At 35.1% G+C, this 16,905-nt stretch overlaps 1 protein-coding gene across 7 annotated transcripts in view; it reads left to right on the top strand.

Moving 5' to 3' along the window:
* The window catches only part of REV1 (REV1 DNA directed polymerase), a 61,629-nt gene that overhangs the window by 22,924 nt on the left and 21,800 nt on the right, over positions 1-16,905 (top strand). For 4 of the 7 annotated variants that reach the window (XM_075092875.1, XM_075092838.1, XM_075092831.1 and 1 more), the window contains 8 exons: positions 974-1,123; positions 3,195-3,907; positions 5,741-5,848; positions 7,315-7,431; positions 12,105-12,237; positions 12,968-13,096; positions 13,766-13,920; positions 16,271-16,390. In XM_075092875.1, coding sequence (XP_074948976.1) covers positions 974-1,123; positions 3,195-3,907; positions 5,741-5,848; positions 7,315-7,431; positions 12,105-12,237; positions 12,968-13,096; positions 13,766-13,920; positions 16,271-16,390 — 1,625 coding nt within the window. Of the gene's footprint in view, positions 1-973; positions 1,124-3,194; positions 3,908-5,740; positions 5,849-7,314; positions 7,432-10,299; positions 10,627-12,104; positions 12,238-12,967; positions 13,097-13,765; positions 13,921-16,270; positions 16,391-16,905 lie in introns of those variants that run through there. The other 3 variants (XM_075092866.1, XM_075092846.1, XM_075092886.1) reach the window with 2 other exon arrangements.

The raw sequence follows: 16,905 nt of genomic DNA on the forward strand, positions 1-16,905 counted from the left end.
TTACTGAACTAAATTATCTTTAAAAATTTGAATCCAACTGTATCTGCAAAACTGAATGCTAATATTAAGCTTCTTTGATCCGAGAGAGGTTCCTCTTCTGTAAGAAGTTTCAGCATCTCTGACCCTCTGTTCAATGTGAAGAGTTGTATATGAAGAAGAGGTGAAGTATGGGCTGGGAAGGCTGTTATTTATCTCTACTGTCAGCAACAGGCGTTGGGGTGGAGAGATGAAATCATGCTGCTGAGAGGATTCCACTTCAACAACCATGACTTCCCAAGGGATTTAGCAGTTATTGAAGTAGAATTGCAGTTTCAGTGGAAAAGGAAGAGGGAGATACAGTGCAACATGTAGGACAGAACTGGAATGATTGTGGTAGATACTTATGGAAGGTCTACTCGGAAATTAATCTTCTGTCTAGCTTTCTTCAGTGAATTTTCTCACAAGAAGAGGTAATTATCCTTTTGGAATGGAAAAAAAGTAGTTCCTCTTTAATCGTGAACCACACCCTAGCTAACCTCCTTCAAATTCTCTGCAAATTTGCTTGGGACACATGAATGTGCTTTTTTCCAAGTTAAAGAGCTCAGTCAGCATTGTTCGGTTAGAATAACCTGGACCACTCACCAGGGTTTTTTTACTGGGCATTGTTTATTTTGTTTTTGAAATCAAATATTTGGGGGGTGTGTGTGTCAGCTGGAGAAGAGAAATGGATGTAGACAACTGACCAACAGAACTGTGCAAATATCTTCTATAGTACCAGTCACCACATCACAAATTACATTTAAGTTCAATCCAGTTAGTAGCAGGAAAGGTATTGTGGAAGTGACTGCAAGTAAATACAGCAGAACAGCAAAAGGTAATGACCAAAGTAATAGTTTATTGTACATGAGGTATTTTTTAGCATAGAAGGTTGTGGTTTTTTAAAATGTCTTAAGTAGTAACCTGTTCCTTTTTTTTTTTTTTTTTTTGTTAACAGCATTAAAGCTGGGCGTCTCCTCTCGCACATTCCCTATCAGCTTTACACCAAGCAGTCAAGTGTTCAAAAAGGTCTCAACTTTAATAGCATATGCAAACCTGAAGATGCTGTGCCAGGTCCAAGCAATATATCTAAAGATCTCAACAGGGTGTAAGTGTTTCTGATCTTGTAATGCAGATGCTAGTCATTCACCCATAATGGGTTTGCATTTATAACTACATAGTATTTTTAAAATTCATTTCAACTTTATAAGAGGGAGGGTCTGAGGCACTGAAATATAAAAATAAGGTATAGCTGTATAAATAGGTGAGGACAGAACTACAGTTACCTTGACTCCAAGCCCTGCCTCTAGTCTTTGGACCAACTTTGCATATCTGTATGGAAGTAACAGGCATACGTTAAAGGATTCTGACTAGTGACACTGAAAAGTAGGTCTTTATTTCAAAAGCAAAAAGCTGGTATGATTTGATTGCTTTTGCTAAAGGTGCCTAGGAATAAATGTAAATGCATACTAGTTGTTAAGTTTTTTCTTTATTAGAAAAAAAAGTCACAGCGTACCTTATGTATGCTAACATCAAGGTTTAAGTCATGCTTGAGAGAGAAGATTGATTAAAAAATCCAATTGCAATATAAAAAATTCTCCTAAAAGACCTTGAGAAGGGAATTGAACAGAAAGCACCAGCAAAACTCGTAAGTGGCAGATGAATTGGAATTTGGAAAGAAACCTTCTGCTTCTACTGTTCTGTAGATTTTTTTAAGAGGATTCCTGCATCTTCTTCAGAAGCATGTTTGTTGTTTAGAGGCAAGAATCATAAAATTATAGAATGGTTGAGGTTGGAAGAGACCTCTGGAGGTCATCTGGTCCTACGCTACTGCTCAAACGGGGCCAAGGATACTGTACAGTATACTATACTTCCTGATTTGTAATGGTGATTTGTGTTCTTCCACAATCTGCTGATTTATTTAAAATCCAGTTCTGCGTAATGCTGAGACTTTACCATGAGTGGGATTTCTCTATATTTAGGAAAAATAAAACCAGTGGCATGAAATTAATATCCTAAGCAGTATTACTTACCCATATTTTAAACAATGAGTGACACAATCACCATCACCTCTTCTTACTGCATTGTTAATATTTTTTAAATCAGAAGAATATTCAGGCTTCCAAAAATACCAATCTGAAAAGCATGAGTTTAAAAGCCTGCCCTATTTGATATGTATCACTCGATATACAACTTTCAACCATGCAACTCCTCAAAAATATTATGTTTAATTAATCTATGATTGTGATATTCTTAACCAAATTGTTGTCACAGTTAATTGGCTTTCTGGTTTCACTAGTATACTCAGTAGCTAATTATTTCCCACCTATTTTTTTGTGTACCTAAATTGCTACCTTTGGGAGTTGAGAGTGATGGTTGGGTTTTTTTCAGCAGATCAAGAGTATGCACAACTCTTGAAGGCTTTGGTTTTAATTCCACTTAGGGTTTGTTACAGTGTAAATTTTTTTAATTAAAGCTTTGCCTCTACACCGTCAGAGTAAATGTAAATTGCCAGTGCACTTGTAACAGAATACTTTGTTTTATATGTTTTAAAGATGAGAAGTTAATTGTTTGGGTTTTTGTTAAAAGCTAAGGATATGTTTAATTTATAGAGCTTGAACAGATTTTTCCTTGAGAGAAGATAAAATAAATCTAACACATTAATCTAAAATAATTTTCTAAACAATGGAGGTTTTCTACGTATACTTTCTTTTTTTGTTTGTTTGTAACTAGATAAGGAAAATCACATCTCTTGATAAAAAGATAACTCCTTCTAATGGTTTGCATATTCCTGCACCATTCGTGATGTCCATGGTGGTACAGTTCTGTTAACAAATAAATAATCATTGTAATTTGGTTGGAGACTACGGGTCAAATTAAAGGCCTTGGAAATACCTTTTCTAATGTGAGCATCATTTTTGTCACTCCCACATAAACTCCTGGTAGTACTGCATTAATAACACACCAAATATGTGAAAACTTTTGTACAGCAATGCAGTATTTTATGACATTGAGAGGACATGGCTCAGAGTTTGAGATAATTGTCCTGAGAATGTAAAAACTACTCAAGTATATACTGATAACAATTAGGAAGATAAATACTTAGCGCTTGAAGTGACCTGTAAATGTGCCTTTTTTTTTTTCAAGGGTATGTAATTAAATATTTATATCTGTTTCAGAAATCATATTAAAAAATGTGAGATGGAAAACGAGATCACACCCAATGGAGTAAGTAGCTGGAACGAAGAAGAGGAAGAAGAAAGTGATGATTTTGGATTTACAGATTTGGAGCAGATCCTACCTGGACGGAAACAAAATGGGATTCAGTCTCACAAAGACAGCACCGCCATTTTTAATGGACACACACACACTTCTACCAGTGCCTTAAAGACACAGGATTGCTTGGTGCCCTCTGGCAACGGTGTTGCAAGTCGGTTTTCTCCAGGCCCTGTGCAGGAGGAGGGGAAGACTGAAAAAGGCATGGTTGACTTTAGAGACTGCACAACGCAGCAGTTGCAGCAAAGCAACAAAAACACAGACTTTTCGTGGAATCCACATAGGACTATGAGTAATTCATCCTCATCTTCATCTTTGCACAGTAATGCTAAAATAAATGGTGCTCACCACTCCACTGTTCAGGGGCCTTCAAGCACAAAAAGCACTTCTGTACCTACTCCTAGCAAGGCAGCTTCCTTATCTGCGTCCAAACCTTCAGATTGTAGTTTTATTTCTGACTTTTATTCACGTTCAAGACTGCATCATATATCAACATGGAAGTGTGAATTGACAGAGTTTGTCAACAGCCTGCAGAGAAAAAACAGCGGTGTCTTTCCAGGAAGGGAAAAATTAAAAAAATGGAAAGCAGGCAGGTCTGCACTTAAAACTGACACAGGTAGATACTTGTTTAAGAAGGTTTATGTTGAGAAGGTCTAACTGAGACTAAGTAGGTTATTGTTCAATATTCACATTACAGTTAGGCTATCTGGAAAAGCATGGTGACTTCGGTGTCTTGAAAACTGAAGGATCCAACTCCTTTTGGTTTTGTTTCTTTGGGGTTTTTTAACTTAAAATATGAGTTAATGTGATACTCTCGTCTATATTCAGTTCTTCCTTGTAGAAATAATATAGCTGCATTTTTCCAAGATCTGTGGATTGATCAAGGGGAAAAATATCATATATATCTAAATACACAAGTGTGTGGTTGCTGTGTGAAAATCTAAAGGGAAAAAAACAGAAGAAAAAGCTTGCTGCTTATAGTTCAATGTGATAATTTAAAAGATGAGTAGCATTTGAAAGTGAACTAAATTCTGAATTTTTTTTTGTTAGCAGGAATTTTATATACCTCTGGGTCTGTTTAAATGGGTAGCAGTGTCATATGAGACTTCAGAACCTGGCTTGTGACAGAAGATAAATGTTTTATGTCATTATATCAAGGGCCAAAATGAAAAAAGTGTGTAATTCACAAGAAGCAAAGTGTTACAAATATAGATAAAGTATTTTGCATCTTTAGAATCTCTCTTTTACAGTTCTATTCAATTAAAAGGCTAGCTCTGTACCGTCAAAGAGATTCTGATTCTGTTGTGCTGTAAAAATATTCACCTGTAATCATGAAAATATGCTTGATGATAAATTACCACATCCTAAAAAATGTTTGTTAGATAAGTAAATTAACTGATTCTGTGTTTGTGCTAGGACACCCCAGTTACAAAACATTTTAGCTTACAAACTACCTTAATGTGTATTTTTTTCCATCAAAATATGGTATAAGCTAATATATTTTTATTTTCTCTTTGATTTGGCCTAGAGTATTCAAATAGTTAATGACTGTTTCAGTTGGCAAGTAGCAGCTTCTTAAGTGTTAACTTGATCACTTGATTTGTAAATACGCCCTTTATAAGACAGTCCTTATTTTTCAAAGAATGGGTTCAAATGGTAAATTATTAAAAACAGGAAAACATATTTTCTGATTGCTCAGTAATTAACTCAGATGTTAAGCAGAACAATTCACTTGATATGTTGAAATATTTTTTCACTGTTACACTTTATGTGTTGTTCAGATTAAGATATTTTGTCATTGTTATTATATACAGCCTCCTCTGGTAGGTAAGCAACTTAGACATGCAGGCTTAAACTTCTGGGATACTTGACGCAAGTATTGCTAGTGCTTTAGGTGTGTAGGTTTTTCAGTCTGGAGCTATCTTGCTCATCTTTGCTGAATGTTTGCGTGAGTGTAGGTACAGCAATGCCAAAATCCAATTGCATGGTAGGTTTGAAACTAATTTTGGTGTGTTTCATGAAGAATTAATGGTAGCTTTTAGTGCAGCTAAGCTTTTTTATCTTTTGGAACAGTCTTCTGATTGATGAACAAAAGGGAGTAAAGCTCTCTGTTCAAATTCAGTGTTAATGTAACGAAATTAAGATCCAGTTCCCACAACATGCATTAATCTTCTTGGGTTGGGGGATCTTGTTAGGTAGGAGGTATTAATTGTGAGAAAAGAAAATAGAAACTTTAGGCTGATGCATTGGTGAGGCTGTTTGTTTACTGTTTGTACTTACATTTCTCTAAGAATTTTGTAAATGTAAGTATCTTTTTGGTGAGAAGAAACAAAATTCTTTATAATTTAAGGTCATAAGAATCTGATAATAGTCCTTGATGACTACTGTGAGCAGTACCAAAGTATATAAATTAGGGTTCAAGTTTTCTGTTGGTGTATCTTCATACTAGGTAATGTGTCTGTTGCGAGCTCAGCCAAGCCGCAGAGCTGTATAATGCACGTGGATATGGATTGCTTCTTTGTGTCTGTGGCTATCCGAAATAGACCAGATCTCAAAGGTCAGTATTTAATTCTACATGTTACAGTTTACTCAGTTAAGCCTTTAAAAACAAAACCAAACTTGCACGCGTACAAAATGAACTTTGAATGTTAATCTTTTTTTCTGGGATCTTTGATAATCAGACCATCCAATTTTCATATTTCTGCTTACTTTGTCACAATCCAAAAGCAAGTGGAAGAGAGAACGGGAATTCTCCTTGCTGTCTCCTTTCAGTATAACATTGCACATATCTTATTGAGACTTAAATCTACCATATTACACATTGGAGATCAAGTTCTAGCTGTACCAAAAGTGGGTTTTGGTCACTCTCTCTTTTAAAAAAAAAAAGTATGGAATATCCTAGTAATTTTTCTGAAGTAATGTAAGGAGCTTTGTTTAACTGAAAAGTGGAAAGGTCAAGGCTGAGAATTAATTGTCTCTTTGCCTCATTCTTCTTTTTCAACAGATATTTGCTTCTCCTTCCCTTTCCTGTCTAAGGTCTTACACATGAAATATTGTAAGGCCTGGAGGGTGAACAATTCAGTTGGCATTGTCCGAGTTGTGTGATCATCCTTAGGGCATAGGAAGAGTTAGTGGAGCTCATTAGTACCTTTGGGTGGTTTTTCACAGCTGTACCATTCAGAAAAGGAGATAGTATTTGTTCTGTTAAAACACTGAACTTTGATGATGCACAAGTCTGACGGCTTGTTGCAGTGGTGACCATTTGACACCCAGCTGTCATAGACCTTGGGAAAGAAGACTGAGCAGTATACACAATTCCTCTGCTCTCTTCTGTCCAAAGGCAGGGGGTAACTGTATCAAAGATACTCATGGTATGTTTGGGTCTTTAAAACTTTATATTCTGCCAAGTTTCAAATTCCATTACTGGAATATGAAGAACCTAGGACTGTTCTGCAAATATTTTTTCTGTTCCACAGAAGTCTGCCAGAACTTTCAGTGCATAAATTAGCTTCCTGTAGAAAGATTGTGGAGGTGTTGATATTACTAAGAAATCAAAAGTTTACTAAAGATTTTATTTTGTACAGTTAATTAAACAAGTGAAACCGAGTGTGTTGGTGTGTATCTACTCTTCTAGTTTACTTAAGCTAATAAACACCATGAAGTATTTAAAATTGGTGCAGTGTTTGCTGTGTCTTAAACTAATGAATCATTAGGATATTGGTGAAGTTTCACAGCTTCCATTTATACTTGCTATTAAAGACAAACTAGTATGGCTGTATTTTCACGCTTCAAAAACTTTTCTTCTTTACACGTGACTGCAATTAAGACAGCAAATTAATAGTCACAATGCAAAGTCACTTTCATAGCTGTTTCCTCCTTAATGCTGTTAAGAGTGTGTAAGCTTGAAAGAAATTATAAAAAAGTAAAGCAGACATCTTTATGGTCTTACCCTAGTTGTGCTATTATTAAAATGTAAGCTATTACAGATGTTGACTGATAAGTACATGCATTTCTTCTCCACAGGAAAACCAGTAGCTGTTACTAGTAACAGAGGTGCAGGAAAGGCACCGCTGCGCCCTGGTGCAAACCCCCAGCTTGAACAGCAATATTACCAGCATAAGCTATTGAATGGCAAAGCAGGTACAGATAAGTCTGTCTGTTTGTCTGTATGTTTTTAACTTTTGTTATTGAAGACTTCTTCCTTAAAGTTATTAATAAGGTGCACAGTGGATAAATTTGGTTTTTTTATGTCGGGGATTTCAGAAAAGAAATACGTTTGGACAACATGGTGCTCTGTGGCCTCAGTAATAACATGCCACTGTGACTTCTTGTTAGCTTTGCTCAGTATGGGTTAATTATTTTAGATTAATTTTAGCTTTTACTCACTTTCATTGAGGTTGAGCATAATACATAATGTTAACTAATTATTTGAAATAAGAAATAAATACAGATTGTCCGGGATCACTTTGTCCTGAGTAAGTTTATTATAGAGAAGAAGATGCAAAATAAATTTTAAAAGGCTACTAAAACTTTTTTACTATAAAAGTAGAAGTGAAAGCACATGGCCAGTGAGAATTTGATTGTTTGAAGTTGGTTTTTGAATTGCGTGTGTACAATATCTGTGTACAGTGAGGTAATCTGGGGAGTCCTGAGAGCATTTTAGGTTTCTGGAAAGTCTGTGCAACTTCCGTGAGTTCTGTCTCTCTGGTACTTTGTTTCCTCAAAACCAGAGCATCTGTCATAGTTTGAGAATTCCTTACTTGCCTGTAGTAATTTAGAAATTTTTTACTTCCTGTGTCCTCAAGTAGTAGTATACTAATGTAAACAAAACAATACCTTAATTAACAAGTTTTATTATTATACTGCCTGGACATGGGCAAGTATATTGATAAACACAGGCAACTTGTTTCTCTTTTTTTCTCAGTCTGCTTAATCAGCTTGAAACTTAGTTTTTACCACAAGGTTGATAAAAAGTGCATATACAAGGGGGCACCTGCTATTTATTTTCAGTTTAAATTTGGAAGTTGAGATCCTCTTTTGCCCCTTATGTATGCACTTTTTACCAACCTTGTGGTAGCAAGTACTACTGTTACAAACTTACACCTAAGTGAGTTACATTGTTGATACAAGAGGTAGAAAAAGACAAGTTGTTCTTCCATGGTTGTTCCTGAAATGTCAGTACTTAAAAAAAAAAACCAAACAAAACCAAAACTAAGAAATTCTGCCAATTTTCAAAGATATTTGGAAAAAAGGTGTTACAGGAAGTCATGCCATTTTATTTGTATTTTTCTGTAGTTTAAGGACAGTTCAAAACTGAGGTAGAATATATGTTCGTGGAACCCACTGGCCTTTAACTTTTTAAGGACTTTTCAGGATGCTCCAGACAGCTTCTGCTGTGTTGTTTGCAATGCCATGTATAAGCCTGTTACAAATAGCTGTGGTTTTTATGGAGTTGGATTTTCTGTAGTGTAGCTTGTGTATGACCTATTTATTGGTAGTTCAGTTTTGTACAGTGACTTCGTAACTTTTGTTATGACCTTACTGGGTAAGGGTGTGACTGCACTGAATCAAGTGATGTTTGGAGAGTGGGGCAGTTAAATTATGGAAGTTTAGCTGATATCTAGCACGTTCTTTGTGATTCACAGATTCAGTAGTATCTCTTCTACTATATTTACTGCTTAAGGGTACAGCAGATTTCAGCCTCGTATAACAAACTCAGTTTCTTACTGCAGCAGCTTTTTCTGGATATCCACACATTCATTTCTTTAACTTCAGCATCCAGTCTCACTGGCTTGCACACAGGCAGGCAGCTAGATCTTTCATTCTTGATACTTAGTCTGACTGTGCAACATATTGTTTTGGTGAAAAGATTTTTTCCTAACACTCTTTTGATAGTCTCTACCTCATTAGCTGCAGTTCATAATATTTTTTAGTCTCTTTTAAAATTTTTTTTCTCCACATACAAAGTTTTTATCAACAAAAAATACAATCTGTTTCTGCTTGCATTCTCATAAATACATGGCTTGTCTTCCTTTTGGGGAAAAGAAATTACAGTTAGTTATGGTCTTAGATGAAAAGATGGAATTGCAAGTTAGGCTTTTCTAACATCACAGTATCTTAGAAAGTGTATGTGAAACACTTGACAGCATGTGTTTAACTGTGCCATGACAGACGTAAATATGGCCCAGTAGCCACATGTATCCTGTGGAAAAGTACTTTTTCTGAAATATCAAAAATCCAGAATGCTGAATTATGCTGTTAAACATACACATGTTTGGGGACATGTTATATAAATGAAATAAAAATGTAGTTAGGACCAACTTTGAAAATGAGCATATTTTTACATCCATGCTTCAACATGGAGCCCACTTCATTTTTTGATGCTTCATGCTTTCCAGACTGTTCTCTGATTTTTGCCTTCTCCAGGTCTTGCTTATTAGAAAAAATGTTCCAAATTCAAAAAACCCAAATAAACAAACCCCTTATGAATCACTTTTGGCCAAATGCTCAATTCTGCTGCTTCAGCTACTTCTGTTTTTTGCAAATTACTTCTTTAGTGATTCTGGTTCCTGCCTTTGATCTGCAGTGCTAGACAAATATCTAGTGACAGTAGAATCTTGAATCTTTCATGAAATACTTTCTTTTTCTTGTTTGAATTCATCCAAAAATGTATAACTTTTAAATAAAAAAACTTGCTATCAGCCTCACCCCTAAATCTCCAAATTGGAGATAGCCTTTCTGGGTAGTGGAGATTACTCCTCTACATACATGCCATCTTTAACATTCATGTTCTAAAGATAGAAGATTAACATATGTTAATCGGGATTCATAGTTTGGGGTCTCTTTTCCATGGCCAGGATGCCCAAGATGTGAATGTTTTCTAGGCTTCCTTTCCCTCAACCCTAGTATCTCCCTTTTTTTCATTCTAAAGAGCAGCAGATTTTAACCATCATATTAGTCACAGATTTATTCTCAGCGATTTCTTTTTCACAGACTTGGGTCCTGGCCTCTGATTTCTTCATCCGTTGCTCCACATTCACCATGTGCCTGTCTAGTTTCCCAGCTTTTGATGAGAGGTTCTCTACCTTGCCTTCCATTGAGGACAATGTGTTCTGCATTGCCCTGAATTTCACATGAAGTGACTCCATCAGCTCATGGGGGGATCTGCTCTGCTGCGATGTGGAAAAAGTCGACGAGTCCAGTGAAGATAGACAAGATGACAGCATCATCTCAGGCCAGGGCACAGGAAGGCATGGACTAAAGAAATTGTTCTTGTCATTCTTATCTTTATTTGGGGCATAATTTTGCTCTGATTTTCAGTTGCAGACATCTTAGGTAACTTACCGAGTTCATCATACATTAAAATATTTAAGACATTAAAAGGTGCACCAGTTTAGCAGAAATACTGAATAAAAGCAGTTTTTCACCAGTCAGGCTCTACCTCTGCTGTCTCCACTCACTCATTACAGCACTTTCTCTGGTCTGATAACTACTTGTATGTGCACATAGCACCATGTTTCCTTTCAGTCAAATTGCAATAAGTTGTTAGTACCACAAAAAATAATTAGGCATTGTGGCACTCTGAAGAAAACTCACTGTTTGTTGTATTATAAAGGTGTATGGTATTAAGTAGACTACAGTAATGAAAAAGAACTATAACATACATATTGGATTTCGTTTTAAGTAATAGAAGCTTTTTGTCTGTATGATACTTTGCTGTTTTGATTCTCATGGGGAGTTTGGGAGGGCATAGTAGTTTTTGCATCTAGCCATTTTGTTAAGCTGGTCTATATTTAGAGTATAGGCATGTACCTTTCAAGGCTTACATACTGTGAAAATGCAAATAGAAAGGAATAGAAAATGCTTTACTTTGTTCCAGTGTTCTAGTACCTAGTATGCAGTGGGCCTGGAGGACTCTTTAAAATTTATCTAAGAGCATGCAGTAAAGTTTTATAGAATTAGGGAATGTCTGTCTCATTTTAAGTCTGGGGTTGCGGTATTTATAATTGTATCATTTTGATCCAACATAAATCTGGTGATATTTGAAATAAGTTGACATACCCCAATAAGAGAGTTGTTAGGAAGTAGCAGCAGAAGTTTTGTCAATTAATAGCCACATAACAGTATTAAAGGAAATACGACTTTACAGCTAGTGGTTTTTTAATTTGAGCTAATTAGCATTCTGGTTATTTCCCTTCTTAAAAATCACTTTGCAGTATCTAGACTGTTAAAAACATGGTTTTAAGTAATAGGTTGTAAGTATGATAAAAAGTGGGTTTGTATTCTGAATTTAATTTCTGTGTTCTGGTGGTAGTTGTGCTTTTTGTAAAAGCAAATATAGCTAAGTGTCTTGTTCAGCCAAGGAGCTGGTAAATTTTTTAGTGTCTTTTATTTGTTTACTGGATATGGTTGTAGCAGTTAGCCTCAAGCATTTGATCATTTTTATTGTCATTAAAGCTAACTGAGATCAGTCTTATTTTACAGTATAGTGTATGTAGTCACCAACAAGCTGCTGTGTAGTAATTTGCGGGGAAATCTTCTGGAAGAAACAGAATTTTTCTGTAGCTTAATGTTCTTCTCAGTAATGTGTATCAACCTATCTGCAGAGAGATATTACTATAGGCGAGGGAGGGGTCTGGGACTTTTTTTTTCTGGACCATGATATGAATCAATATAATATTAAGAACCTCTTCATCAACAGGTAGCAGTATAAAAATTGTATAAAATCCAGAATTTTAATTTTATTCACATTCATTCTGTTGAACTCTTAAGAAAAATAGCATAAAAAACCAATATAAATATTGTTTTCCAAGCAGAAATTAGAGTACCTGATAAGGTGGACTCATCAGTCTGGGAGCATCTGGATTCCACACATATAAATGGAGCTGACTTTGATCTCACTGTTCTGTCCATGGCTGAAATAGCTTCCTGTAGTTATGAAGCCAGGTAAGTAAAGGTTACTGATCAGGTTGCTTGAAAATCTCATACAGAGAGGCATAAATTTTCCAAAAATAGGAATTGTTAAGTCAGTTCCTTTAAATTTATCTAAAAGGAATGGTTTTTAATGTTTTCAAAAATCGTAGTTATATAGGTTAGAATTTAACACAAGGTCTTCCCTATGGATGTTGCTGCTTTTAAACACTTCTTAATAGCTCTCAACCTAACACACGTTACTTGAAATTAAGCTATTAATGAAAACCTTATGCCATTCACTGTGATATTGTTGATTTCATAATGTTATCTTCACTTCTTTGTATCAAAATTGCATTCTTTTGTGGAATTAAGAACACATTGTCGCTGAAGGTTTTAGTTAAAATCAGATAGTAAGTGTGATTACTAAACTTAAAACCATTTCTTGCACAGGTTATATTGAGCATCCCCAATAACATAGATTATAAATATTCAGAATATGAAACAACTTGTTATAAATATAAGCACAGTGTGGGAAATACAGTTTTCTTCCCTGATGGAAATAATACTCCAGGAATTACTCCTTCATTGGAACCTTTCACAAGCATGCTAGGATAGGCAGGCTTATATTTGTATCTCAAAAGCTTAAAGAGATAATTCATATTTGTGGGAAAAGACAAATGCTTCATTTGGAAATACGCCATGTTAATTTGTGGAAAAGTTGCTACTGTGTTTATTTGGGTTTTTTTTAATTATTTGCTTGTAGACAAGTCGGGATAAAGAATGGAATGTTTTTTGGCCAAGCAAAAAAGTTGTGTCCAAATCTTCAGGCAGTTTCATATGATTTTGATGCATACAAAGAAGTTGCACGGACAGTATATGAAATATTAGCAAGGTAACATATGCTGCTTATTTACATTATCTTTCATGGGAAGGTTATCAAGCGTATTTTATTTGCCACTCCTGAATGCCATTATTCGATTTAGTATTTTCATCTCCATGTTACTCTTCAGCTTCAATAAAGCCATTGCTATTTGAGATCTTCCTTTTGTAGTATTTTTGTTATTTTGAGCACCATGCTGCTTCTGAGCATTTTTTTATCTTGGAGCCAAATCCTGTAAACAGTCAACATCTGACTTCCAAAGGAGTCCTTGTTAAATTTTTTCCTGATTACACTATGAGAAGCAGATCCTTGCTTAGTAGTGAGATTCTTCCAAGAGGTTTGAGTAACTTAAGAAAGCGTTATTGGAGTAACATCTATTAAAACTACTTTCTGGTTTAAAATGCGCTTGAACAAAACTGGAAGTTCATTATTGTTAATGAAAAAATAAATATTCAACTCCTTCTCCAGCTGTTCCTTTAAAATCACGCATGTTGAAATTAGTCCTACATTAGTAATGTTACTGTAATTTGCTATTTTAGCATTTTTAATATGTAAGTGATGTGTGATACCAAATAAGCAGGGAAATGCCACCACAAAAGGAAGACTTTATTTGCTACATATTTGTTTTAACAGATGGTGAGCTGTTGCTGGTGTTTCACCTCCTTTACTTTGTGTTGATAGCTATACTCATAACATCGAAGCAGTCAGTTGTGATGAAGCACTAGTAGATATCACTGAAATCCTTACAGAGACCAGATTGACTCCTGATGAACTTGCAAATGCTATCCGCGCCGAAATCAAGGCCCAAACTAAATGCCCTGCTTCTGTTGGGATGGGTAAGTACCTAACTTCATTTCTGTTTGCAAGCAGTGCCTGCTATTGTTAGGTGTATCAAAACTATGTACGATTGCTAAAACTCTTCAAGTGTTCGTGCACTATGGAATATATTGCCATTTACATTAAATTAGTATAAATAAAAATGCAAGGAAATCTTCAGAAATGGAAAGTTTTAAGTAAAAATATATAACATTGCTATCGCTTCTTTGTTTTCTGAACGGTATGCTAAAATTCCATCTATGTGGTATTCTTACATTAATTTTTATGAAATGCTACTGTATCTTTCCAGTAAATAGAAAAATGAGCACAGATTCTGTTCTTTATCAGAGATAGCAGTAAGAGTTTATGGGGTGGCATGATGTAGCATAATTATTATAAGGTATTGAAAGCAAAGATTTGTGTGATTTGTAGTAGGTGTGGTATATGAAATCACACATCTGAAAAGACTTCCTTGATTTCTTTTTACATTAATACTAGAGTTGAGTATCTGTAAATAAACATACCGAGTGTATACAAATGTATGGAATGCACTTGTGAGACAAGCTGAAATTCATTATTGTAAGCAGAATTCTTCCTTTATTTCTTATGATATCATAGTATGAAGACTAATTCCCTGGATTCCTGTTTGTGTCTTGTTTTGAATTGAAACATGTTTGTAATCTTCTTTATATGCTTATTTAGTGGTTTTTTTTTTCTATAGAAGGAGCGGAATTAGTTTTTAAAGCGTTACTTTCTAATCTGATATCATAGTTCTCTTACTGATTGCAAGAGACAAACACCCATGAGCAATTTTTTTTTCTAATGATCAATTTCTGTGAGATACTGGAAAACAATTTTGGTATCTAGAAATTCATACGGTAGGCACCCTACAAGACTTTGGCTCTTCACTCATAATTAAATAAAGTAAAATAAATAAGCCAGAGGAAACAATTGTAATTGTACTGTGACATGATTATAGAGACCTTATTTCAAAAACATAGTCTGCCAGAAAGATACATCTTGTGTGATTTATATGTTGTCCAGTGGGAAAGTTCTACCAATATAATAAAACATGAACTGGATAGATACTGTTATACTGTCGAGATCTCCTCTCAATGCAGTTGTCTGATTAGAGATAAATTTAAAAGGACATGCTTATGCCAGTTGAGTAAACTTAATTTTTACCATAGAGATTTTAGTGGCTAAACTAAACTGATTTAAACAATACTAGTGAAAGATTGAACACTCAACTATGAACATCCTGTATCTTGGTTTCTCATTTGTTAAGTGAGGTATTAGTTTTTTCCTCCTTTACTTCAGTGTTGTGGAAATAATACACTGCAGAAGGTAAATCACTGAGATTTCGTGGTATTAGAGGTTATGTTGATATGTTTGGTAAATAAGAGGATCAGAAATCTTCAGATAGACAAAACATGGATTCCCAAAGTTAAATAGGAAATTGGGTGAGGAATCTGTCATTAATCGTTTCCTCAATTTAACCTCTCAGGAGAAACAGTGCATATAAAACTGTTACTGTTCTTATTGACTAAAATTTTAGAATAGACAAAAAGAACGTGAACATAGGTGGGAGGAGAAGAGCAATTGTAACACAGTGCTGTGAGTTGTGAATTGCCCTGACCTTTTATGAGTTTGCTTTATCTTAGTACAGGGTGTTTGAGTGGCAATAATGAATCTCTTTGGGTATCATTTCAGAGATCCTATTGGCTGGGCACGGATAAGTCTATAAACAGGCAAGAAAAGATGCTGAAATAGGTCTTGTTCCCACCACACTTTATAAGTGCATGTAACCATTTAATAAAGTCATTGGATGTTTTTTTTTTTTTGTGAATGCTCAGGCCCAAATATTAGCTTAATTCCAGTATTTCACATATAATAATATACTTGGTAGAATTGTCACCTAAGTATTACTTACATTGACCACGGTGGATATTTTGAAGTTCTGCTGTGTTAGAGTATTACACTCCAAAATTTTCAGCCATTTGCACTTCACTGTTCATCTGTACTTCTACGTGTGTAGAACATTTCCAAAACAAAAAAATTCAGTGGTCTTAGTGAAGTGTCCCACGCTTATCTGTTAGTTGGGGTTTTTTGGTGGGTTTTTGGTTGGTTGGTTTTAACTTTGCAATTCCAGTTACCACTACAGTTACACTGCCATAATCACAAATACTGCTAGGTGCTATTTTGGAAATAGATACTGCAACTATAAATGAATATATTTCATTAATTTATTTGTAAAAGACAAAGAACTTGACTATACTTTCTGCATTTTTCATTGACTGTTGAACTGCAGCATCCTACTTGAGCAGACAGAAGTTACCACAGACATAGTTTAATTTGTTGTTTTTACAGGTTCCAATATTCTGCTGGCCAGAATGGCAACTCGTAAAGCAAAACCAGATGGACAGTATCACTTAAAACCTGAAGAAGTGGATGACTTTATCAGAGGGCAACTTGTTACCAGTCTTCCAGGTACTCCTCTTTTTTACAGGACATTTTGCCTCCTGATATTAAAACCCTTTCAGCTACAAATCTCTGTTCGGGATCAAACAAGATTAGATGCTATTCCATGGTTATGATCTGAAAAAAGAAGATATACTGATTTCTGAAAATTTCTGAAATTTCTGAAAAGAATCTCTGTGACCTTTTTTATCTTTGAGAAGTATCTTTTTTAGCAAAGAATTTTACAGATCACACAGCATGATCAATGGAGTCTTCCTCAGAGTTTAGTATGTTACACAACCTTATATTCTTTAACAAGATTATTTAGATGGGTCATTTCAAGTGGGTGCTAGCTTGATGTATCATAACGAATGTAATAAAACAGTAACATTGGGTACTTATCATTGAGAGAGGCAGGGTTTCCTTAGGACTGAGAACTGGCCCAAGAAAGTATTCTTTCTAAAAAGGAGTGTATGAAGTCAGGAGTTGGAAAAAAATAGTACAGGTGCCATAATAAAGTAGAGAGTATATGAAGGGAAAAAGGA

Source organism: Phalacrocorax aristotelis, chromosome 1 (assembly GCF_949628215.1).
Source record: "Phalacrocorax aristotelis chromosome 1, bGulAri2.1, whole genome shotgun sequence".
Lineage (NCBI taxonomy): Eukaryota > Metazoa > Chordata > Aves > Suliformes > Phalacrocoracidae > Phalacrocorax > Phalacrocorax aristotelis.